This window comes from Suncus etruscus, chromosome 18 (assembly GCF_024139225.1).
Source record: "Suncus etruscus isolate mSunEtr1 chromosome 18, mSunEtr1.pri.cur, whole genome shotgun sequence".
Classification (NCBI taxonomy): Eukaryota; Metazoa; Chordata; class Mammalia; order Eulipotyphla; family Soricidae; genus Suncus; species Suncus etruscus.
In genome coordinates, this window is record NC_064865.1 from 55,056,552 (window position 1) to 55,083,764 (window position 27,213).

Here is a 27,213-nt window from a genome sequence, read left to right on the forward strand (position 1 = left end):
CTATATTTAGCAGCATATAGTAACCTCTGGATATGTGATGCTTTTAAAAATGCTTTCTATAGGGGCTGGAGCATTAGCGCAGCAGTTAGGATGTTTGCCTGGCTCCTGGCCAACCTGGGTTCGATCCCCGGTATCCCATATGGTCCCCTGAGCCTGCTAGGATTATAATTTCTGCTCACAGAGCCAGGAGTAACCCCTGAATACCACCAGTTATGGCCCAAAAACCAAGAAGTAAAAACAAATGCTTTACATAAATTTACATAGATTAGCACATGTAATATTTAAACCAATGAAATAGCTTCTGTTATATCCCCATTGTATAGATAAGAAAATAAAGGACAGGAAGGCTAAGACATTAGCCTGTGGTAACTGTGGGGCTCCAGTGATATAGATTATATGTAAAAGAGGAATGCAACATACAAGCATTAATATTTTTTCAAAAATATCCAAGCACCTTGTAGCCAAAGGCATACTTTAAAGAAACCTGTTGGTTAGTTTGCGGTGTGATGTAAAGAGCTTAAAAGCCTTTATTCCTATATTCACCACAAGAATAAAAGGCTGAGCAAACTCAATTGACAACTTTGCTTAGTTGTGTTGAAGGTTTGAGGGTCCAAGGCAAACTGTTATCCTAGATATTAAAAAGATGGACTTTTGGAGAATATTGGTGAACTGGTGCTGAGCTGGTGAAATCTTTACTATTTAGATGAGTAGGTGTGTCTTAATTGTAATAACATGAGGGGCCAGAGAGATAGTACAATGGTAGAACTTCTGCCTTACATGTGGCCAACCCAAGTTCAATCCTTGTATGGTCCACTGAGCCTACCAGGAGTGATCACTGAGTGCGGAGTGTGGAGGAACCCCTGTGCATTGCTGGTTGTGATGCCCAAAATAACTAAACCAGGGGCTGGAGCAATGGTGCAGTGGTAGGCAATGGCTCATGCCTTGCACGAGGCTGACCTAGAATGGACCAGGATTCAATCCCTGGTGTCCCATATGGTTCTCGAGCCAGGAGCGATATCTGAGCTAATAGCCAGGAGTAACTTCTGAGTGTCACTGGGTATGGCCGAACCCCTCCACCCACCCACCCACCCCCCCCCAAAAAAAAAAAACAACCAAAAAACCAAAATAGCTATACCAAATAGCTATGGGTCACTAGTTTAGAAGCTTATGCTACTTTGGAACATTTTGTTCCACAGACTTTGACTGTTCCCCTGGTTTTACCTCAAGGTGTCCCACCAAGTTGTCATAGCAGACTGGAGAAAAAGCCCCCTGTTTCAGGCCAGCAGCAGGGAAATAGTAAGCCCTTTGGGAGTTTGTACAGCGTGTTTTGTTCTGTCCTTAAGGGAAACCTCTACCAGAGGCACCACTTACCTTGGGAAAGGCGGCCTAACCCTTACTGGTCTTCCTGCTGCCTCACATGAGATAGAAAAAAACAAAAACACACCAATAAACAGGTCTCAACACCACTGCTGGGGACACACAATAAGAAAAATGCAAACAGGCCTGAAGATAAAGAAAAAATAAACCTTTTTATTCCTATTTTTAAAAATTTTAAACACTGTAGTTACAAGGTTGTTCAGTTTTTTTTTTTACAGATAAAACTGTTCATGATTAAGTTACAGTCATACAATGTACAACCTTCACCAGTGCACATTTCCTGTCGCCAATGTCCCCAGTTTCTCTCTCACTCTCCTTATGCCTTCTCCTCTTCCTGTCTCTGGGGCTTACAATTTTCTTCTCTCTCTCTCTCTCTCTCTCTCTCTCTCTCTCTCTCTCTCTCTCTCTCTCTCTCTCTCTCTCTCTCTCTCTCTCTCTCTCCTCTCCTCCCCTCTCCTCTCCTGCTTTCTCCCTCCCTTCTTCTCTTTTCTTTTCTCTCTCTCTTCTCTTTCTTCTCTCTCCTCTCTTCTCCACCCACCTTTCTCCTCTCTCTTCTCTCTCCTCTCTTCTCCACTCACCTTTCTCCTCTCTCTTCTCTCTCTTCTTTCCTCTCCTCTCTCTCCTTTGTCTCCTCTCTTCTCTCTTTATCTCTTCCCTTCCTTCCTCCCTCCTACCCTCCCTCTCTCCTCTGTCTCTCACTCTATCTCTTCCCTCCCTTCCTTCCTCCCTCCCGCTTTTTCTCTCTTTGTTAAGCCCTATGCTTAACCATAAGCTTTCCTCTTCTTTTTTGGTGGGGGAGAAAAAAGGAGGTGGCTCTGTGCCTGCCATATTTCAGACATGATCACATTAGCTAAAACCTTTTACTGTGATGGTAATGTCACCTTGGAAGAGATGACTTCTTGGGAAGCAGCAAGAGAAAATTAATGTAATAAATGTCATGGTATTAATGTGTCGCTTAGTGATGTTTCATTTCAGCGATCTTTTCAGTCTTATAATGTCTTCATTTGTGTTTAGTCAAAAGGTACCTTTTTGCTCCGTTTTATAGTTTTCCGAGATGGTAGTAATTATAGTCTGTGTTTTAATTGTCCCTAATTGGCATTAAGTAGGAGTCACTTTAGCATATGGGGAATTAAAACTGAAATATAATAATACTGAGAGCTTTATAGTTATTAGAAGTTCTTAACCAGGGAAGAACAGGGATAAATTTAAAACCCAGCGGTTAAGTGGAGTTATTAATAAACCAACCAAAATAACAACTGGGGGGAAAATTAAAAGATGACATTATTACTCGTCTCAAATCATTCTTTAAAAATATTTTCCGTGGGGCTGGAATGATAGAAGAGTGGGTAGGGCATTTACCATGCTTACAGCTCAGTCAGGTTCAATCTCCAGCTTCTCCTATGGTTCCCCGAGCCTGCAAAGAGTAATTCCTGAATGCATAGCCAGATGTAGGCCCTTAGCTTTACTGGGGATGGCCACCAAATCAAACCAAACCAAACCCCTTACAAGTCATTAAACATTTCACTTATTAACTACATTTTCTTGTTCAGTGCATATCCTTTGCATATTGAGCTTCTACATGCTGAATTTCCACCTAAACATCACTTGTGTATATGAATGTTTCTTCAAGATTAAGTGTAAGAAAGCAAATAAGTCAGTTTCAAGATTTTTTTCATTTTTGGTAGAAATTTGTTTTATTTATTTATTTTTTCTTTTGGGCCAAACCTGGCAATTATCAGGGGTTACTCCTGGTTCTGCATTTAGAAATCACTCCTGGCAGGCTCAGGAGAACAAATGGGATGCCAGGAATCGAACCTGGGTCCGTCCCAGGTCGGCAGTGTGCAAGGCAAATGTTCTACCACTGTGCTATCACTCCAGCTCCTTGGTAGAAATCTGTTTTCTGTCATTTTGCTAGGAATATTCCTGTGTTTGGAGACCTACTGGATAAATGAAGTTAGTAAGTGTATTTGGCTTATCCCAGCATCCATTCTTCAAATTTTGTCTGGTTTCTCCCTTAAAAAAACTTCTGTCAGAGCTATTAGAATCCATCAGGGGGTAAGGCTCGAAGAACTTCAAAGAGACCCATATCTGCACCATGGAGCTATTTGTTTAACTTCTAAACTGTTCCATAGTTAAAAATTCATGAGAGAAAGATGAAGATTGTGTGCAGGAGAGTCGAGGAAACTCCCAACACAGGGTCTCTAATCCTTCAGGCATTTAAACATTCACTTATCTTGGTCAACCACTGAGTACCTAAAAATTGCTTTTACTACCTGCAAATTCACGTTTGAACTAAAAGCACTAATAAAACACCATGGGGAGAGCTCGTTTCTCCAGCTCCCCTGTGGGTGAGGGTCAAGGCATTTTTGGAAGTTTGTATGATTTAATACTTTGGTTTCGTTTCAACTACTGTGGCCTTTGTAACTTTATGCTCCGCAGAGTGAAAATGTGTTTCTGAGAGATAATGTGTGCTTGATTTCCAGATAGAAAACTATCTGCTTCGAAATCATGAGACAAGAAAATATCTCCAGGAGCAGGCTTATCGCCTTCAGCAGGGCATCGTCACCAGCACCACGCAGCAGGTATGGGACCCCATCATCTCTTTGGGTCATGTCTCCCCTTTCTCACTCTGAACTGTCTCTTCTCCCTGCAAAGGCCTTCTCTAGCTTGAGGCATGCCCAGTGAGACTCTGGGCATCGCTTTTCCAAGTTGATGAACTATATAGCGTTGGACTTGAAGGATAATGTAGAAGCAGAAAAATGTCGACTCATTCTAGATATTAAATATGTGCTTGGAATGATTGATAATTTTTGTACCTCTTAGGATTTTTTTTTTTTAGCAAGGAAAACTTGAATTTCATGAGCAAGTTTCGGAGCCCCTGATTACAGGTGATAAACTCAAGTTTGCTGCTGTGAAGACATTCTGCTCTTTCTTCTTCGCTGTGTTTTTAATAGAAGAGAATTGAGTTCAAAGTCTTCAGAATAAAGATTTGTTGAATATTAATTAATGTTAAGTGCTGACGAGAATAGAAGGGATTGAAATGGTGCTTTCCTGTTTTGCTTCATTTCTCTCTATCCAATTTTAGAGAAGAAAAAAATAATTATATTTAAAAGTAGGGGCCAGAGAGATAGTTCATTATGTAAGCGCACTTGTCTTGCACATGGTCAACTCAGATTTGGTCCCCAGCATCCCACATGGCTTCCTAACCCTGCCAGGAGTAACCTCTGAGTACTGCCGGTGTGACTCCAAAACAATAAATAAAAAGTGTATAGTGATGGTGTGCTAACGTACCAAATAACATTAAAAACTGTAAGCTATTTGGAAGAAAACCAATAGTATTTCAAAGGGAAAGAGAAAACTAATGTCTGAACTTAACTTAGAATATAATAGAGGATTATTGAAAGCACAAACTCAAAATTTAAAAAGAATGAATAGAAAAAAATTACAAGAGAAAATAATAGAAAACCACTTGAATCTTGGGATTGGTTATCAGCCTGTGGAATGAATCAGAATGAATGGGTCAATGATATATGCCAGGCATATGATCAAAACCCTGGGAGCAAGAAAAAAAAATCTTAGAAGAATTTCAGAGAGAAGAAACAGACCATTTTTTAAATGGAACTAGAACTTAGCATCAAATAAATTTGGAGGGAAATTCATTTTGGGCTAAGAATGACCTTTTCTTTTCTTTTCTTTTCTTGCCAGATATGGGAGCTGAAAGCAGAGTAAAAATGTTTTCCTATATGAACTCATTGGGAGGAATTTTACTCTCAATATATCTTATATGAAATCAAGTGAAATAATTCAGCCTAACATGTCAAAACAACAGTATACAATATGAAGTGTATATTAATAAGAAAGTGTAGCAGAAATGAAATTTCAGAAGTTATAAAAACTGAAAGAAAATCCTTTTAATAACTGCTTCTTTGGGATGAGTTTCTTCCATCTAGGATTTAGCTCCAGAACTTTATTTCTTTCCTTTGGATCCCATCATTCTAATTCGGGAATTGTACAATGTGCACAATAAGGAAAATTTGTAGCTTAAATATATTGAAAGTAGTGTAAAAGCAATGAAACTAAAACTAGAAGCTAGAGAGGGAAAAAGTTGAGGGATAACTGAGAAGTAGGCTAGATTTTAAACGTTTGCTTCATGGAATCAGCTGTTCTGTTATTCATAAATCAGAAATGAAATGAAAGTCTATTTATACTTTTTAAAAAGAAGCCATTAATAGAATTTAAAAGCATAGGGTTTTCAGAAATATCTGTTTTATTTTAACAGATTGAGATGCGCTCCCTGGTAAGTTTGGCATTTGAGACAATTTGTATGAATCACAATATTTTCAGATCATTTACAGTTTTATGGTTTTGCTTTTTCTTAAGAGATTGAGAGAATGATGTTCATTCAAGGAGAATCATATCCAAATCAATCAAATGTGGTTGGGAAAGATGGATAATTATTATGGGGGTAAAGGTGCAATTCGGGGAACATCAGGGAATATCTTATTCTTTTACTTTCACTATATTGTTTGCTTTACAGAAACATGTGTTAATATTTAAGAAAAGGTAATGAACCAGAGATGGTAGAGGGTAATGTTCTTGCCTTGCATGTAGCTCATTCATTTCCATCCCCAACACAGCATATAGTGGTCCTCAACTTCTCTAGCTCATCTTCTATCTTACTGTTTCTATCCTCAGCCGCTATTACTCTGCTATTGAGACCTCCCACTAAGTTTTTCATTATGCCTACTAAGTTTTTCAGGTTTGTTATTCCTTTGTGAAGTTTCATCATTTCTACTCTCATATCCTCTTGACTCTTATTGACTGTCCTGTCTTGTTTCTTTAAGTTCCTTGAACATCCTCAACATTTCTTCTCTAACATCCTTATTAAAAGGGTTGTGTAAGTGGCTGATACTAGTTGAATAGTCATAACTACTGTCTTCATTCACTAAGCATGGAAGGTTCATTGTGACCATTGCAGTATGCTGGTGTTTTTAATGAGTTGTGGTGGGGCCATTGACTGGAAGAAATGCATGGTCATGGAGCAAAGTGGAATGGTTCTGCTCTTCTCAGAGCACACTTACCTCAGGTGAAAATGGATCTCTGTGTCAAAGAGAACCCTGCTGCTCATTTCTCTGATCCCTCAAGTTCTGCCAGGAATAAATACTCAGAGCAGAGAATCAGGAATAAGTTGAGCACAGCTAAATATGACTGTAAATATGAAAGAGAAAGGAGAGAAATAAAGAAAAAAAAGTAAAGAAATGTGTTGAGTAAAAGAATTTTAAAATGTGCCACAGAGATAGTACTGGAATTAAGATGTTTGTCTTGCAAACATCAAACCTTGTTCAATTCTGTTTCCACATGGTCCCTTGCACACTGCTAGGAGAAAGTCTCTAAGCACTGAGCTGGGAGTAGTCCCTAAGTGCTGCTGGTATGCCCACCCTTCTTCAAAAGAAAAAAAAAAAGAGGAAGAAATCCTTTGTTTATTTATTTGTTTGTTTGTTTTTGGGTCAACCCAGTGATGCTCAAGGGTTACCCCTGGCTCTGTGTTCAGAAATCACTCCTGGTAGGCTTGTGGGACCATATGGGATGCCAGAATTCGAACCACCATCCATTCTGAATTGGCTGCTTGCAAGGCAAATGCCCTACTGCCGTGCTATCTCTCGGGGCCAAGAAGAAATTCTTTTTTTTTTTTTTTTGGTTTTTGGGCCACACCCTGTGACGCTCAGGGGTTACTCCTGGCTATGAGCTCAGAAGTTGCTCCTGGCTTCTTGGGGGACCATATGGGACGCCGGGGGATCGAACCGCGGTCCGTCCTAGGCTAGCGCAGGCAAGGCAGGCACCTTACCTCCAGCGCCACCGCCCGGCCCCGTAGGAAGAAATTCTTATGGGCCAGAGAAGACAGTACAAAGATTAGGCACATGTCTTGTATGAGGTTTATCCCTGTTCAATCCCTAGCACCATATATGGGCCCCCTGAAGATTGCCACATATGCCCAGAAGACAAAATTTAAAAATTCTTATACTTGTGAATAGAAAGTAATCATTTTTTCAAAGCTATATGGGTTCTTCTTTTTTCGTATACTAATATTAGCTTAGTATTTTGTAACTTTGATCTCAGTATTTCATATTTAGTATTTTATTATTTCCTAGTTCTGGTTTTCTTTTTCAGTATTAAGAGTAATGAGAGTTCTAAAATGTTAGACCTAGGGGCCAGAGTGATAGCATAGCTGTAGGGTGTTTGCCTTGCATGTTACAGACACTTGATGGACCCGGGTTCAATCCTTTAAATTCCATATGGTCCATCAAGCCTGCCAGGAGTGATTTCTGAGCTCAGAGCTAGGAGTAACCCAAGTGCTGCTGGGTGTGAGACACCCCCCTACCCCAAAGTTAGACCAAGCCTTTGCCTAAGGTTTTTTGTTTTGTTTTGTTTTGTTTTGTTTTTTTGGTTTTTCGGGTCACACCCGTTTGATGCTCAGGGGTTACTCCTGGCTAAGCGCTCAGAAATTGCCCCTGGCTTGGGGGGACCATATGGGACACTGGGGGATCGAACCGTGGTCCTTCCTTGGCTAGCGCTCACAAGGCAGACACCTTACCTCTAGCGCCACCTCGCCGGCCCCTGCCTAAGGTTTCTCTATGAACTATACCATAATGAAGGACTTCATATAAAATCTTTCCAACTTTCTCCCTCGTTCATTCATAGGGGAGGTTGTTCATCGCTCACCCCCCAAAATAAATTACTGCAGCAACTTTTAATGATAATTCTTAAAAGTAAGTTTCATCTCTATTGCGAGGAAATATTGGACACAGGAGATACACACGGATGTTCATTTCTGCAGAGGTGGCATCATTCTGAGTTATTGAGCCATTATGTGGAAGGTAGATTGCCACCTTTTCACTTTGGGAATTTCGTAGAACGTGACGATGAGCAGTTTTCCGAGTTGAGCCATTTCAGTTGCTTTAGAGATTTATCCCCTGATTGAAACTTCTTATTGAAGTGCCTTGAAACCTCAATAAAGAATACCCTTGCCAACCACATAGCTAGTCATCATGAGAGGGGGTAGAGGGAGGATGGAAATGCTTAAATGTATTATTGATGCCTCGTAACTATCCAAGTGATTATTTTTGCTTGTCTGTTTTTTGTTTAGGAAAGGCCTTAATGAGACTCCACCTCGACTTTTGATATATATATATATATATATATATATATATATATATATTTAATGTACACCCCCTAAATCCAGAGTCAGCAAAACATTTTTCCAACAACACAAGATGTCAAGATTGTATCAGACACTCCAGTAAACCATAGACACTTCATGATAGAATGTGGCTGTCCCGATAAAGCCTTATAAAACAGGTCCAGGATTGTCTATAATTTACACACACTCAAGTACTGTCTTCCTCAGATAAAGGAGAGAGGCCAGGGATGAAGTTTTTCTGAAAGATCCATTTTTGGCTTCTGGGTGCTGGCTTGGGGCCCCCATCATGGGTGTGTATATGTGGGAGATGGCTTGAGGATACAACAATGTAAAGCCAGAAAAAAAAAATCAAAGTTGAATTGCCAAGAGCTATTTAGCCAGCATATTATTATTCCTTTCATATGCAAAATTTTAAAACCTTGTTTTTAGGACTTCCTGGCCAAGTCTCCTTTCATGTTTTGATAAAAGGTGATGATTGGAACTTGAACTTGCAAGCCTGAGATTTAAGTATAGGCTTTCCTGTTCCTTCCCTGTGATGTTAGTTACTTACCTTAAAGGTTGATTTAAAACCATTTTAAGCATTGATTTAAACCCTAAACACCTCTTAAACCTTGGTTTCTTCATCAGTTAAATAGAGGAGCCAACGCATGAAAATGAGACCTGCATGAAAATGAGACCTTGGCTCCTCACTAGTAAACATTCACATTTGTTGTCTGTGTTATCATATTTTTCCTTATCACCCCTTTTTCTTGTCTTTTTTTTGTGTTTGATTTGGGGCCGATATTTATCAGTGTTCAAGGCTTACTTCTGGCACTGGGTTCAGGATTCACTCTTTGGGTTGCTGAGGTTGAAACTGGGGTCAGCCACCTGAAGGCAAGAACCTTAAATCCCTATACACCACTTCTTTTTAAGGACTCCTTTTCTCTCTTTTTTTTTTTTATTTTTTGGTTTTTGGGCCACACCCGGTAACGCTCAGGGGTTACTCCTGGCTATGTGCTCAGAAGTTGCTCCTGGCTTGGGGGACCATATGGGACACCGGGGGATCGAACCACGGTCTGTCCAAGGCTAGCGCAGGCAAGGCAGGCACCTTACCTTTAGCGCCACCGCCCGGCCCCAGGACTCCTTTTCTCAAAGAAAGGTTTGCTACCATCCACCAATTCCCCAATTTCCCTCCTATCCCCCTGTCTATCCCCCACCTCTGTGGCAATAATGTTCCCCCTCATGATTTATTTTCCCTTCTCTAACTTAATCCCCCCACAACTCCCACCCATACTCAGAGTGAATGGTTGGAAGATTTTCTTCCTTTGTTTTGTTATTGTTTGGTGATGTTTACACCTGGCTCTGCACTGAGAAATTACTCCAGGCAGTGCTCAGCAGACTACGTGGAATGCCAGGGTTTGAATCCAGGTCAGCTTTGAGCAAGGCAAATGCCCTACCTGCTTGCTCCAGCCCCTCTTACTTTTGGGGCCCATTCAGCATTAGCCATGCTGAATATCTTGTGTCTTACCCATCTTCCAAAAGCAGCCCTTCTTCTTAGTCATATTCATCTTTTCCGTTGTTGAATCTGCTCCTACCATTTTGACTCAAATACACAACTCCTGGATCTATACTTTTAGTTCCTTTGTCTTCAAGGTTCTGTCTTTGTATCTACATGTACAGTACCTCCACCCTGGCAGTCTTTCAACACTGCAACTCCTGATTTGGCCATTTCTTTGGGTGACAGCAGCTTTCACTGAACATATGACCCTTGGTATCATCTTAGATTCCTCATTTGCCTTGGTCCTGATCTTGGTCTCCCTTTGCCTCTTCACCCTGAAAGTACCTTTTGCAATCATTCTTTTTAGCCCATTATCACTTGCTACTTTCAGTCTACCTTGTCTTTTACAAGCCCTGCAAGAATGAATTTGTCCTCTTTTCATACCTCCTTTTGCTTCCTACAGTCCATAACCTTCTTGTCTGTTAGAGTGACCCAGTCACCATGAAGGTAAGGGATTTTTAGATGCTCACAGTTATGGGAGAAGCTGCTGAATTGATGAATGCTGCTGAAGCACCTTGAAATATGCTGGACTCTTAAACCACTTTGCAAGTGGCCACTGCAGTCTAATTTCCTCCAATGACTTGCATCTGTTCCTGATTAGATCCAGGGGTCAGAGCGCCTAAGATCTGCTTATGGTCATATATTTGTTTGTCATTCCTTTCTTTTTTTCCCAATTTGTAGATACGTTACAAGAGCCAAATAAAGAGCTCTCGAATATGAAGATGGCAAATGTGGCCTCACCTTTGATTGTAATCTTTGCAAACTTTATACCATTTAGTTCTTGAGTCAACACAAGGGAATGTCATGTAGCAGACACTATTATTAGAAATGGAACATCAGCAATGAACTAAAGAGAATGTGCCTGTCCTTTTGGATATTTTATTTTATGACATTCTTTTAATCTTGTGTTTCATAGATTATGACTGTTTCTTTTCCATTTCTAAGTGCTTAGGTTTCCTGGTGACAAAAGAGAGATATTTTATTCAGGGCTGTATCTCATTCAGTGCTCAGTGTTGGTTATACTTCTTTTAAATTGAATAAAGAAATAGACATACAGGAAGATAAACTCAATCATGACTCTGCTATTTATTGGAACTGAAAATCATTGATAGTTGCCTCATATTGCATTTACTATGAAACCTTACCCATGTGTTCTGTAACACGGAATGTTTGAACAATCTTAATAATCACCAGCAAGTAAAATATGAGCTAATAGTGTGACTCAGTTTTTATAGAGGCCAGTCTGATTTGTATCACTTTAATGGCCATATTATTTTTTTCTGATAAAATCCAAGATCTTTTTACCAACCCATTTTGTGTTAAATTGACTTTACTGAGGAAGTCATAATCTTTGGGGCTTCTATTGGATGGAAGAGAGAAATTTGCTGCAAGTGACAGGTGGAGAAGGTGTGAGGACTGCAGAATAGAAAGGAATTAAAAAGAGTAAGCACATAAATAAAAAAAGAGTAAGCACAAAAGGAGACCTGTATTCAAACATGAGCAAGACTTAGATGTAAGAGAGTTTTGGTCATGGTGGAAGATGTTGTCAGGGGGAAAACATGGCGTATAAAAAGCACATGGAAAGGCACTGGAGGACTTTAAGAAAGGCCATGTCTAGGATGAAATAGTATTTCCTGAGAAGATAATTTCTCAGAATATGGCAATCAACACTTCTGAGTTACTTTTTCAAAATAAAGTGTCCTGTGTTGAAGAGATGGGTTAGAGGTTTAGGCTCTTGTTTTGCCTGCAGCTTGTTGCCTTAACAATAGTTTAACCTTGACAGAGTACACGATCCCCTAAATGCTGCTAATGTGGCTTCAGAGCACAAACCCAGTTATGACTTTTAAGCACCACCCAGATATGTTCCCTTCTGTTAAAAAAAAAAAAAAGTTTTCTAAGGAGTTACAGTGGAGTAGGGAGGTAAAAGTGAATAGTTGGAGCTTAGCATCTACTGAGATCTTGTATGGAATAATCTAAAAGGTGGTAGCTAATCTTTTGCATTAGTCTTCTTTATTTTTTGTATTGGGGACCTTCAGAAGTTACATGATTAACTGTGAGTCAGAACCTTTGATTTACTTTTCTTTTCAACTGGCTTAACTCACTTTATTTGTTTAAAAAAAAAAAACAGTTGCATTTGCGCACTATGTAATCATTCCTTGGCATCTTAATTTGATTTTTTTAGGGCCTTGGGCTTTTGTTGCAAAGTACTTGAATGTGAGCTGTTGAGTTGTGCTACGTATTAGCAAGTGTAATTGGAATAATCTTCTATTTGTGAGAGTTTCTGTGAGGGGAATCATGGGGGAATGTTCACCCAGAAAGTACTCAGAGCTTAACCCATGGCTCTGTGCTTACGGTTCATTCCTGGATAGACATAGGAGACCATATGTAGTGTTAGAGATCGAACCAGGGTTGACTGCTTATAAGGCACTCACTTTAACCTCCAGACTATTTCTCTGGCTCAAAACTTGTGAGATTTTATGACTTAGATTCAATTGAAAGACTAACTTGGACATGTGTATGTTTGCATGTTTGTGTGTCTGTTGTGTATGTGTGGGAAATGATAGAACTTTGCAAATGTCTCAAGTATGAGGCATGAATTACCACTGAACCACCTCTCCATCCCAACAAACTTATTTTTTATGTGACTTTTGAATGTTATTGAGCAATGTTCCATTTAAAGACCATTTTGTTGATTCGTTTAAACCCATTCCCCTTGATGACTGCTTAATAGCACATATCCCGGGCTCTTTGGGTCTCTCGTGATTGTTAAAGATGATCAACTTTATAGTGTCATGTTCATATGTCTCTTAAATTAGTCTTTTGTGGCCCCGAATGCATATTAGTTTCTTTCTTAGTATGCAGTTTATCTTGTCTCTTAAAATTAGGTATTCATTCTAGGTAAGATGTGAATTATTGATAACCATTTTGGCTCCAGGAGAAGCACAGATCAATAAAATAGAAACGTTAAAATTTATGTAAGTTGAGAATATAAAAGAACCAAAGTAACCCTGTATTTCTCTTTAGGGTGTTGTATAAATATAAAAAGATGATGTTTGCCTACCTGTTCCAAATATATATAGAGAGAATACAGAATGAGAAAGATTATTTATATAACAATTTTCCTCATGTGGACCTTCAACTAGCTTGTATATGTGGCCTCAATATGTTTTATAATAATAGGATATTTTCTTAGTGTACATCGGTGTTAGCATTTACGACACTTTCTGAAGAGAATAGGTACTTTGAGTAGAATTATTATTATTGGATTGTCTTATAAGACACTAAAAAAGATGGGGTGGATGTTATGACCCCATCTTTTTTTATAAAGGAGAAAATCGAGAGATAGTGATGCTGCAGCAGGTAAACAAAAGCTTTGTAATCAAATTTCAACTCTTCTGAAGACCACATCTACTAGAGTTTTTATGACTGGAATCTATGAAGGAAGAAGGGCAGACTTTTGCTTTTTGTATTTATTGCATGATATAATTCAGAAGAGACATGTGAATGGAAACTGATAAAGAAGGTTGTTAGACCATCTCTTCTTCAGTTCTGAGATGGTTGGGACTCAATGTCGGGTGTGTAGGGAGCAAGAATCTAAATTAATCCAATGGTTATCTGCAGCTCTAATTAGAAATATTGGGGAAATGTTTTAAACCACACTGGTTACTTTATTTGTGAGCTTCTTGGCTTTATCCATAACTTTCTATATAAGTACAAATGGAAAAGGGCATTTGCAGTTTCACTCTTTTGTAATATGCTTTTTTTTTTTTTTGGTCTAGGGGAGGGATCCTCTGTTTCCTTGCAAAGCACCTAAAATGATCTCTTGATTTGTGCTAAATCCGAACAAAATCATAATGGAAGACACTCAAATTTAGATGTAATTAACCTGAGGAAAGGGACCCTCATGCAATGGAAATTTGATGCTGTTGTCTTTATTACCTTTGCTAGCCATATCATGATTGTTAGGCCTATCATTACCTATGTCAACTTTTGGGGGGTGGGTAGCTCGTCATAATATAAAAGCCTACCTGATAGGGTTGAATTGATTTAAAAAGAAGTAATTTATAGGATTTTCTGGTTGCCAAAATATTGAGACTAGCTGATCAGGATGATACCAATTTGTAATGATCTCATCAGTCTCAGAGTTATATTTTGCTGTTTCTCATTACCTGGCATCATGCGTGACACTGATCAGACCTTTACAGAGTAGCTGGGAGGTTCTGAGTCAGGAAGAAGCAATCACTTTGTTCTATAAGCTGTGTTTTCTAAGGAAAGAGAGGATTATGATCATTTCAATGTCTCTCTAGTGTTAATGTTGCCAGTGTTTTCTCCTAAAATAAATAAATTGATCATCAACTATAGGCATTATTTTTACAGATCCTGATTAAATTGCTTATGCTCATTCTATATTTTCCTTCTCTCTGATTATCAATTCTGCTGATTTGGATGCTTGCTGTCATTATCACGGTGTGGAGCAGATGATTGACAGAATATGTGTGAAAGTTCAAGATCACCTCAACTCTTTACGAAATTGCGCGGGGGACGCTGTTCAGGAAGATTTAAAATCTGCAGAGAGGCTCATGCGTGATGCTAAGAACTCTAAAACGGTAAGTTTCACTGTAGGTGACCTGAGGTTATGTCATTAAAAGATGTTTAAAAATTTAAATTAGAAATTAATTCCCACTTTAAGTTTTTTTAGATGACCCAAGTTTGTCTAAGGTTCCTAACTGGTGAACCCAGTAAATAAATTCATATTTTTCTGTACCCAAGCTAGTGACCAATAATCAAAATATAGACTAAAAATTAGAGGGGTAATGTGATTTTATGAGGTAGCCAATTCTGAGTAACTGAGAGGTAATTGACTTTTAAATGAATAGGGATTCATGTCAAAATCATTCTACCTCCAAGTTGAGACCATGAAAATACCCCTTGGTCATTTTCAAAAGCTATCTCTCAATTTAGAATTTGGTTCCCAGAAATGGTAGAGAAAGGACTGAGTTGGAGTAAAAAAAAATCAGAGATCTGATCCTGACTTTGCTCTGAGAATCTGGCATTACTCTTGAAAGTAAAAGGAACTTTCTGGATTTACCAATTCTCTTATATGTCAGCTGAGGACATTTCAGCTATAGAGAGGTAATGTTCTAGTCCTGTGCGTCTATTTAAAGCTGGACCTTGGTTTGTTGGCTTGCCTGTTTATTGATGTAATAATGCATTGTACCATTAGGTAAATTTCAGCACCATGGAACTTAACATTCCATTGAGTTCCTCATGGAGAGTCCATGTCCTTCCTACCTTTTGGGGCCTATCTGAAGGATCCTTGACCAAGCATATTCCTAATTATTGCTCTGCCCATTGTATTAACTCTGTGATGACCTTGCTACTCTTTTATGTATTTAATTATAGAGAAATTATTTTCCTTTTTTCTTTCAGTTGTTACCAAATCTGTACCATGTTGGTGCATCTTGGGCAGGAGCGAGTAATTTGTCCTTCAATCCAATTCAGGAGACTCTGGAATCAATGGCCGGAGAAGTTACCAGAGTTGTAGATGAGCAACTAAAGGTTTGTAGTTTCTTTTGTTCTAGGAAAATACTAGTGTTGTATTTTATCAATGTGTGATTGCATTTCCATCATTAATATTCTGTTTTATACATATAGAAGGGTAACAGCCTATATTTGATCAGTTAAATAAATTTGATAGATATGTCTTAGTAAAAATGGAAAATTTTCTCTTCATTATAATTAATTTATAACATAAGTTTTAATTTATAAATTTAAAAATAATTTCTCATATAAAACTTGAAAAATTTAGTTTTACTTTTATGATAAATGTCTAAGTAAGGGTCCGAAGAGAGAGCATGAAGGTAAGGCGTTTGCCTTGCTTTTAGAAGGACAGTGGTTCGAATCCCAGCATCCCATATGGTCCCCTGAGCCTGCCAGGAGTGATTTCTGAGCATAGAGCCAGAGTAACCCCTGAGCACTGCCAGGTGTGACCCAAAAACCAAAAATATAAAAAATTTCTAAGTAAACTTAATTCATATAATGGTTGTGTTGGTAAGAGAATGGAAACTATTATAAACTTTAAAGAGATGTCTATTCAGAAAAACTATATTTTTAATTATGGTATTTGATTTCAAGATGAAAAGGATATGTGGATACTGCCTCTAGAAAGTTAAACAGATAATGGTTCTGGCAAAGAGCTGCTGGGTAAAAGTTCGGGAAAGAAATTTAGAATGGGTCCCAGATAGATAGCACAGCGGAGTTTGCCTTGCAAGCAGTCGATCCAGGACCAAAGGTGGTTGGTTTGAATCCCGATGTCCCATATGGTCCCCCGTGCCTGCCAGGAGCTATTTTTGAGCAGACAGCCAGGAGTAACCCCTGAGCACTGCCGGGTGTGGCCCAAAAACCAAAAAAAAAAAAAAAAAATTTAGAATGAAAGTATATATAAAGCAGGCAGATCTGTCACCGGTTATTAGCTGAAAGAAGAAAGTCTAAAGTTTAAAGGCATACTGTAACTTTAGACCAGCTTTTTCTTAAGGTAACAATAAACAACCACACTAGAGAAATTTTACATTCAGAAAGTTCATCATTTTCAACCAGTGTTTTTACCAATGCCTTAAAAGGGGTCAGAGAGATAGTACAGAGGCCTTAAGGAGATTGCCTACATAAGGCCAACTTCCCCTTGATCTCTGGCATTTCATATGGTCCCCCAACATCAGTGGAACTAACCCCTGAGAGGAGCCAACTATAAGCTCTCAGAACAGCAAGCTGTTACCCCCCCCCCAAAAAAAAAAAAAAAAAAACAAACAAGAAAAACCAAACAAAAGTCTTTTCAAAATGGGGTCTCGAGAAAGAGTAGAGTTACATCCTGTCTTCTTGGGTTTGAATTCTAGCATGAAGGGTCAATCTAAGCACATAACCAGAAGTAGCCCATGAGCCCCCACCCCAATATAAAAAAAATGCCTCTAATTGGGGCCTGATAGATAGATAGTACAGTGGTAGAGCACATGTATATAGCTGACCTGGGTTCAATTCCCAGGACTATGTATGATTCTCCAATCATGAGTTATCCCTTTGCGCCAGTTTAATTGTTAGTCCTGACCATAGCTGGGTGTAAACCCAAAAAAAACAAGCACATAATGGCCTATAGTCATTAGGCCTATTTTCTTGCTGAAGTCACAAATAGTTGCAGCTCATTGGGATTTGATGTGCAGTTCAATAAAAACTTGGCAACTGCTAATAAATGTAAATTATTTTTTTACCAACAAGGGTTGTTGTTTATAGATTACTTAGGAGTTTTAGACCCTGTGCTCCTGTGCAGATAACCCTCAGGGGGCGTATCTTTTTTTATTTTATTTAACCCCAGTTGCTTTGAATCTATTCTGAGCAGATAAGATGCATTGTAAGCATTGACTTGTAGGCAGGAAGGAGTTTTTGTTGAATATCTCTTCCTCATTACACCTGTTTTATCCTCCATGAAGGGCTAGTTACATAAGGTGGACTTTTTATTTCTCATTTAATTCAAAATCATTTTTGTTGCCTCTTATTTCTGACTATTAAAAAGATAAAACTTGGGGCCGGCAAGGTGGTGCTAGAGGTAAGGTGTTTGCCTTGCAAGCACTAGCCAAGGAAGGACCATGGTTCTATCCCCTGGCGTCCCATATGGTCCCCCCAAGCCAGGAGCAATTTCTGAGTGCTTAGCCAGAAGTAACCCCTGAGCATCTAACGGGTGTGGCCCGAAAACCAAAAAAAGATAAAACTTGGGGTCGGGGTGATAGCATAGCAGGTAGGGCATTGACTATACCAACCTTTTTTGGGGAGTCAGCGTGGCCACAGCCGAAGTATTCAGGGACTATTCCTGCCTCTGTGCTCAAGAGTGACTTTAACTGAGTTCTGAGGCCTGGGGTCACAAAAATTTGAGCTAGGGTCAGCAAACTCCTTATCTCCTTACCGCTTGTACCATCTCTTCAGTCCAGCATATTAACTCTCAAACATTAATTAATATTTGACAAATTATTAATGTTTGTACAGAGGAGTCTAAAAAAATCTCAGTGTCTTTTGGAGTTTTTTAATATCCAAATAATTTTATTATCTACTCTTATTTTATTTGTGAATATCACATCTGTGTCTGTTTCCTGATATTTCTTTTGTATGAACTTCTTTCATACTAAGAATGCTCCAGCATGTCCAGAATTGTGGGACATTGCATTAGGAAATTTTCTGGCACCTTCTCACTGTCACTGCTGTCAACTGGTCCTGGTCCCCTGAATATTGGGGACTGACCAGTGATTGGAATGAACTATCACCAACCAACCCTTCATGGGTCTGAGTAGCCTTAAAATTTTTTGTTTTTGTTTTTGGGTCACACCCGGCAGCACTCAGGGGTTACTCCTGGCTCTGTGCTCAGAAATCCTGGCAGTTCACGGTACCATATGGATGCCGGGATTCGAACCACCGTCCTTCTGCATGCAAGGCAAATGCCCAACCTCCATGCTCTCACTCTGGCTCCAGTCTTTAAATTTTTTTTTTGGTTTTTGGGCCACACCTGGCGGTGCTCAGGGGTTACTCCTGGCTGTCTGCTCAGAAATAGCTCCTGGCAGGCACGGGGACCATATGGGACACCGGGATTCGAACCAACCACCTTAGGTCCTGGATCAGCTGCTTGCAAGGCAAACACTGCTGTGCTATCTCTCTGGGCCCCAGTCTTTAAATTTTTTAAAGCCAGCAGTTCTATAAATATAGTAGGACCAAGCTATTTTTCTGGAAATAAACATCCCTCACAGTTTGGGATGCTGATCTCTGGCCTCTTGTCATCGCCACCCATGTTTTCCATTCATCACAGCTTCCTTCTTTGCAAGTGACATGGCAGGTTTTAATCTTGTCACTGTGTCAATGTCCCAGGCTCCCATAGGACCTGCTTCATTTCTTTCTCACTCACTTGTTTGGGGGCCTCTCCTTCCTTCTGATTTTAAAGTTCCTTTCCCTACAGGAATATCTGACATGGATCCCTGAGCTGTGGCTGAAGCCTCATCACAACTTCTTTATGAAATGGGACCTGTCAAGCTTTGGATATTTTCAGTAGACTAGAGACAATCTGTCATTTCTCTGCTTTCCTTGAGTTTATCTCACCAGCAAACAACACTCCACTGTTTAAACAATATTCCCTTTTTAGGGCCAAAGGGATTGCACAGAAATTATGGCACTGGCCTTGCAGTACAGTGACTGCACTGTGATGCCAGATGCTGCCAGCTTCCCATTACTGCTCTGGGTGGTACCCTGAAGAAAGAGAGGGAGTATTGCCCAGCACTACGAGGCATGGCTGAAACACCACTCCTCCCACTTTTGGCTATTTATTCAACCTTCCACTACTTACCAGTTTTATAGTCCAATGTCCAGGGTTTGTCATATAGTGATATTCTCATTTTTAAAAGTGGGGCCTGTTCAGGTGAAGGCATCTATAGGTAGCAGAAGAGAGTGACTGACAGAATGGTGAGAATGTATGAAAATTGAGAAAACCTGAATAAAACAGGCAAGTGTACCCAACACGAGTCTGAGTCCATCTTCCTAAAGGAAAGGAAAGGGAGATTAGGAGAAGACAGCAGTCCAAAGGTGACTGTGAATCCCAGGGATTGATGAAATGTCAGTAGTTTCCAATTTAAGAAGACCTGCAAAAAACCAGCACAAAGCCCAGATGAAAGCAAATTCACACCACGAATAATCTGTTATGAAATGTGAAGAGAAGTTCATTTTAGAGGAACAAATTGTGGTCAGGGGAAATATTGAATATGGGCAAATAGCAGCACTGACAATTTGTGAAAATGGTCTGATTTGTTTTTAAAGTTATTAAATTAATGAATTTGTGACAACACTGTCTAATTTGTATTTTGCAAAATTCCATAAATACAAGTAAAATCCTAAAAGTGAACACTTAAGTCAGGAAGGCGTGTAAAGAATAATTCCAATAATCCTAAATCTAGAAGAATTTAGAAGCTAGAAGAATTATGAAGTAATAATAGACCACTCTATTATTGATGATCCACATTTGTCATTTGATGCAAATTATTCCATTTCTCAGCAGCAATGGGCACTGGCAGCGTTCAGTGACCACAGGGGGCTGATGGTTCCTTTCTTGGGAACTGCTGATGACAGGAAGCCAAGTCTACTTGTTAAAATTCAGAACCCCTAAAACAGAGGTATGAAAGCTTCATTCTGCTATATGCCTGTGAGAGCTTAAAGAAATCTTGGGGGTTCTTTTGGGGCAGTCACAGAAACTGAGGTATGCAGTAACAGTGACCTTAACTTCCTGCAATACACCAGGACAAATGCTTCCTCCAGAAATTTTATCATGTACTAGGAAAGGTTATACTTTGCCTTCTCCAGACTCTGATATCCTTATCTATTTAGTAGGTTTGTAAAAAAATGCCTCCATACATGAAATTGGTATATAGGTCAGTGGAAACTATAGCTTTCTAGAATAGAATACAGTTGGCCCATGTGAGGTGAGAGGTGGATTAGAGAATTAACTACAAATAGCTACCCAGGGGCCGGGAAGGTGGCACTAGAGGTAAGGTGTCTGCCTTGCAAGCGATAGCGTAGGACAGACTTCAGTTCAATTCTCTGGCATCCCATATGGTCCCCCCAAGCCAGGAGCGACTTCTGAGAGCATAGCCAGGAGTAACCCCTGCGCATCAAACGGGTGTGGCCCAAAAGCCAAAAAAAACCAAATAGCTACCCAACAGAATACATTTTTTTTTAAACTTTATTTTTATTTGTTGATTGATTCATTGATTGGTTGTTGGGCCATACCCAGCAGTGCTCAGGGTTACTCCTGGCTCTGCACTCAGAAATTGCACCTGGCAGGCTGAGGGACCATATGGGATGCCAGAAATTGAACCGGGTCTCTCCCGGGTCAGGTTGGCGGCATGCAAGGCAAACACCCCACCACAGTGCTATCTCTCCAGCCCCAAGATCATTATTTTGGAGGGATAGAGTCATGCATTGTGGATGCACAGAATGGAAAGGGTCCTTATCATTTTAGATGAAAATGCAGAAGTCTGCAGAACTTATACAGTTCATGCTACTCAGAGTTCCTAGACATAACCATCCTGGCTTTCCTTCTGAAAGCCAGGCCTCCTCTCTCAGTCTAGGACTCCTCTAGAATCTGCACTATCACTCAAGGGACCTTCAAGAGAGACCAGATCTGTGGAAGAATAGGACAGTATAGATACTTCATTGGTGTTGAAGAGTATTGTGCTGCTATTTGCCTGGAACACATTTGTTTTCATTCCAAGGCGGGACAGAATCTGTGTTCACCAAACTTATTTGCATGGCAGGCAGTTTCCTTAGAATGATGTACTAAACAGAGGCAGGGAGAATATTGCCAGAATTAATGATTTGGAAACTTCCTGAGTGAGTGCCTCCCACCTCTCTTCTTTCTACAATGTCGTTTGCAACATGCTAATGTCGACTGTTCCTCTCCCCGCATCCTAAGAGATTTTCTCGTAAAGGATGAACATACTTTGCATATGAATATATGAGCAGACTGGCCTCTGTACTAGAATTTCCCCAGTGATGCTTCGTCCTTGCTCACCCAAGAATGACAGTGGAATATATCGCCTGGTTTTTTACAACCTGAGTATCATTGGTGATCACATGAATCCTGTATCTTGGGTTGTGCCTAGCACTCGTTCCTACTTCATACATGTAACACCCCTCATCTTCAATAATCCCAGAAAGCAAGAACTTTTTATTTGCTCTTTTTGCGTGTATGAAGAATAAAACCAAGCAACCTGTCACTTAGCCAAGGTCACTCAGGTAAGATTCAAGCTTAGGTCTGACATTGGCTTTGATGCCCTCCCCACCTCCCCCAGGGTAGTACCCTTGTTGGGCAAATTACTTAACTGCCTTGAACTCACATTCTTCAGCTATAAAATCATCATCAATTATAGCAATAGCTGCTTTATCTGTTTTTACAGATGTTGGGAGGAAGAAATGATCAGAAAGTTTTCAAAATCTGCCATTTTGGAAAAGCCTGTGTTAATAGTACTTGTATTTTATAGAGAGCTTTGTAAAAATTTTTTGGTTACTGTTTGTATTTTTATTGGTACAGCAATGAGGCTTTTGTGCCCCAAAGGCTTATTTTTTTAATTTATTATTATTTTTAACAGGTCACACTTGGCAGTGTTCCTGGCTTTGTGCTCAGGAGTCAATCTTGGTGGGCTCTGGGGACCATCTAAGGTGCTGAGGATCGAACCTGAGTCGGAGTCAAAGGGGAAAGTAGTTTTAGGGTCCTCTCTGCTAGAGAAACTGTTCTGGTAGAGGTTGTAAGAGTGAACCCAGCTATGGCATTTCTGTGATTTGTAAAATCACACAAGAGTTGAAATCTGACTTGTTTTAGGGATAACTCCCATCTTAATTTTCTGAGAGAGAACTTTCTGGTGTGGTTTGTAGGTACATAGAGGCTTGATCTATTTAACCTCTTTCCTCTTGTGGCAAATGCCCTCGTGTTAAGTGCAAACTCGGCATAACACTGCAGAAGTGGTGAGAAGCCTGGGTCCATCTATCCCCCAAGTCAAGTGTGTGAACTCAGCACTTTAAATCCATCATCATCTACCAGTCCCAGGTTACCCGCGCATCTAGTGTGGAGCCATTGGTCATGCCAGGGAGCCTTGTTATGTCCCTGTTCCCTGAGCAGGGCTGGATGTCAAATATATCACCCCCTTTTCTTTTTACAGCACACCTGCAGCCTTCTGCTCACAACTCTCTTCCCACTCTGTGTCGCATTGCAGGCTCTGCTGGAATCCATGGTAGATGCTGCGGAAGACCTCTGTCCTAATGTGATGAAAAAAGCCAACATTCGCCAAGACCTCATTCACGCCAGCACCGAAAAGATATCCATCCCCCGGACCTTTGTTAAAAATGTCCTGCTGGAACAATCTGGAATCGATATCCTGAACAAGATTAGGTATGTTTGCAGCGTTCAGAAGCCTGGTTCGGAGGAGGCGGCCAGAGCCCAAGTGTATCGTTGTGGTTGCTTTGGTTATAGTCACAGATGGTGTGTCCAGGCCTGTCTGATCAGTAGTGACTGTCTGGAATTGCAGCCGTGTGACATGCACAGGTGTGGGCCATTTCCCAGTCGGGGGGTTCACAGATGTACCCCATCAGTCTCGGGCAAGATGCTGGCTGTTCATTTTAATAGTGGGTTTGGAAGAAAGGAAATAGCATGGGTTTATAATCACATTTTTTTTTCTGCTTCTAAAATTTGTATTTTGGCATTTCAACATCACTAACTCGACTGAGCTCTGTCCTTCCACCACCGCCATTCTACTGTGCGTGAGTGACAATCTCTTTCCAAGGCACAGAGACGGGATGACCTCCCCTATTTGCTTTCTGGCTGTCTTTTTTTTTTTCTTCTTCCCACTGGTATGGAAGATTCTGGACATAGCCAGAATGCTCTGGAGTGTTTCTATAGATCTTGCATCACTGAGTCTGAAAATGATGCTGAGGAGTACATATTCAGAAGGTCCAATTGCCAACATACTGGCCTGAATGTTGACAGAGAGAGGCTGGCTGAATACCAGTTCTGCACTGCAGCAAGCTTCATTCTCCTCGTGTTTCTTTTAGTGGAAAATTCAATGACTAGAATTCCAAACAATTTAAGTTTCCCTTTCAACCGCTTCTGACTCTTGCTAAGAATATTTAGAGGTAGCAGAAAATAACAGCTCTTTGGCGAGGCGGAAATGATGCCAACGTGTAATGATAGCCTTTGATGACAGCAGGCCAGGAAAATGAGTCAAAACTGAAAGAACTCAGGGAAATGGGCATAGCTCAAGTTATAGATCACAAGCCCAGCAGGTGTGAAGTGCCCTGGCACTGCATACCAACTCCCCTTTGCTGCCTGGCACAGCCAGGTGTGGCCTGGTCATCTCTGAGCATTTTAAGACATTCCCCTTTACTCCCAACAACTTTGGAATAATCCAAGCATGTATCACAAATACTGAATTCTGACAACTTTGGAGGCGGAAGAATTCTGCAGTAAATTTGCAGTCTGAGGTCTAAGGTGTGTGTGTGTGTGTGTGTGTGTGTGAGAGAGAGAGAGAGAGAGAGAGAGAGAGAGAGAGAGAGAGAGAGACAGAGACAGAGAGAGACAGAGAGAGACAGAGAGAGGAGAGGGGGCAGAGGGGGGAGAGGAGAGGGGGGAGAGAGAGAGAGGATCTTACTACCTACCCAGCTATTTGGAAGGGACTTGAGTTAAAGACACTTAGAAACTTACTAGAATCCCCCTCGATTAATGATTTTTTTTTTTTTGATTATGGTTTTTAGGCCACACTTCATGACATTCAGGGGTTGCTCCTGGCTCTGCGCTCAGAAATTACTCCTGGCTTGGGAAACCATATGGGATGTCAAGGGATCGAACTGTGTGGTTCGTCCTATGTCAGCCGCATGCAAGGCAAACACTCTACCACTGCACCACTGCTCCGACCTCTCAATTAATGATTTTATGAACTTCAATATAATAACCAATTTCTATAACCTCTATAATTTCCATTGAAGCTACTTGGAGCAAAGCTCTCTGACCACTATTTTTTCATACCAAAGACTTCAGTTACAATAGAGTATATTCTTTTTTTTTTTTTTTTTTTTTTTGTGTGGTTTTTGGGTCACATCCGGCAGTGCTCAGGGGTTTTTCCTGGCTCCGTGCTCAGAAATTGCTCCTGGCAGGTACAGGGGACCATATGGGACGCCGGGATTCGAACCGATGACCTTCTGCATGAAAGGTAAATGCCTTACCTCCATGCTATCTCTTCGACCCCACAATAGAGTATATTCTGTACCATAAAAGATTTGCCAATTCTGTCAAATATGATCGTTCCCTTTGAAAATGGAAAAATTCTGGGGGCCGGAGAGATAGCATGGAGGTAAGGCTTTTGCTTTGCATGCAGAAGGACAGTGGTTTGGATCCCGGCATCCCATATGGTCCCCTGAGCCTGCCAGGAGCATATTCTGAGCGTAGAGCCAGGAGTAACCCCTGATGTGACACACACACACACACACACACACACACACACACCAATGGGAAAATTCTGAAAGTTGGATTGAGCACATAGAACTCTACACATGAATGAATCCATTATACTTCTGTAAAGCCTTACTTGGCTTTTTATAGTGCATAATACTGAGCACTGGTAGATGAGTGACTTGTACATCTAAATGTATTACGTGTGCTGTGCTATGTAGACATTCTCTACATACAGCTATGCATGTGGATAAATGCCTGCATAGACATGTATGCACATACAGGTGAAACTGAAATGTTTCCTATAAAAGTGCTGCAGGCTGGGGCCTGAGCAATAGTATGACTTCCCCTGGTTAGAGGGTCCTTCGCAGCAGATTCAGATCCCTGAGTACTGCTGGGATCATTCCTAAACATAGAGCCCCAGAACTATCCCAAACCACTGTTGAATATGCACCACCCTAACCCCTACTCCCCCAAATTTTTTTGTAAGCTCTCAGTTCAACCAGTAAGGAAGTATAATTTCCAATAGGACAGTGACAAAGCAATTCTGAGATGTTACAATAACTTTTTTTTTTTTTTTTTTTGGTTTTTTGGGTCACACCTGGCAGTGCTCAGGGGCTATTCCTGGCTCTATGCTCAGAAATCCCCTCTGGCAGGCACAGGGGACCATATGGGACACCGGGATTCGAACCATCCACCTTCTGCATGAAAGGCAAACGCCTTACCTCCATGCTATCTCTTCGGCCCCAACTTATTTTTTTAATTACTTTAAATACCGTGTTTACAAGGTTGTTCATAATACAGTTTGGCTTTTTTTTTTTATTTTGGGAGGGGTTGTTTGTTTTTTATTTGGGGCCATACCTGGTGGAACTTAGGTGTTACTCGTGGCTCTGAACCCAAGAATCACTCCTGGCAGGCTTAGGGGACCATATGGGATGCTGGGGGATTGAACTTGGTCAGCCGAGTACAAGGCAAAAGCCCCTAACCATTGTGCTATTGCTTTGGTGCAAGGTTTTGTTTCTTTTTTTTTAACCATAGTTACAAATTTGTTCATGACTATGTGTCAGTCATACAGTGTCCAAGACCCTTCACCAGGCACCAGGGCACATTTCCCACCACCAATGTACTCAGTTTTCCTCCTGCCCTCTTTCCTATTCTCTCTCTCTCCTCTCTCTCTCCCTCCCTCCCTCTCTCTCTCTCCCTCTCCCTCTCTCTCTCTCCCTCCCCCCCCCTCTCTCTCTCCCCCTCTCTCCCTCTCCCTCCTTCTCCCTCTCTCTCCCTCTCCCTCCCTCTCCCTCTCCTTTCCTCTTTTTCTCTCCCTCCCCCCTCTCTCCCTATCCATGGTCCCCGAAGCTTACCACAAATAGCAGGGGAGTGCAGAGAAGGACAGAGAATGGAACGTCATAATTATCATTATGACAATGCTAATTAGGACCGATCACTCTGGACAAGAACTGGGTACTGAAAAGAGATAAAAGCCATAGACATGATACCCTTTCAGGTAACAATATTGCAAATCAAGTGTCTAAAAGTAAAAATAAATTTTTTTGTTGTTGTTAAGAATCCCTTTTGCTACTATCATTTAAGATAGAGCAGCCAGCCTTCCTGTCCTTCAAGAGTGGGCATGAGAGAATTGAATGACTGCAGTTTTATGAGGCAATACAGTTTTGTGTGTGTGTGTGTGTGTGTGTGTGTGTGTGTGTGTGTGTTCGCTCAAGCAAGTTTCTCAAGAGTCCTCTGGGAGCTTGGGTTGGAAAACTCAGGAATCTATATTTCTAATAAGACACCCCAGTGAATCTTATCAGTGTCTACCTCTAGGGAAGAATGAAATAAAGTTACCTGATAAACCAAGTAGCTAGAGAGACCTTGTCTCAGCAACAAAAATGCCGGAGAAACCCTTTTAAATCTTCACTGCAGGCACCCAAGGTTAGTACTGTTCTCGCCTCCTTGACAAAGCTTCCAGAGCAGAGAAATATCCATGCAAATCATTGCCTGTAGGTTAGAAGTCTGGAGCCCTGTCTCACAAATATCCTTTCAACACTTAGCTCTGGGAATTAAGTTATTTCATTTCGATAACTCCTTCGCCTG

General features: G+C 40.6%; 1 protein-coding gene across 2 annotated transcripts in view; it reads left to right on the top strand.

Moving 5' to 3' along the window:
- Positions 1 to 27,213, top strand: part of CARMIL1 (capping protein regulator and myosin 1 linker 1) — a 343,844-nt gene that overhangs the window by 245,892 nt on the left and 70,739 nt on the right. For both annotated transcript variants that reach the window (XM_049764942.1, XM_049764943.1), the window contains exons 24-27: positions 3,861 to 3,959; positions 14,591 to 14,719; positions 15,543 to 15,671; positions 22,898 to 23,073. In XM_049764942.1, coding sequence (XP_049620899.1) covers positions 3,861 to 3,959; positions 14,591 to 14,719; positions 15,543 to 15,671; positions 22,898 to 23,073 — 533 coding nt within the window. The remainder of the gene's footprint in view (positions 1 to 3,860; positions 3,960 to 14,590; positions 14,720 to 15,542; positions 15,672 to 22,897; positions 23,074 to 27,213) is intronic.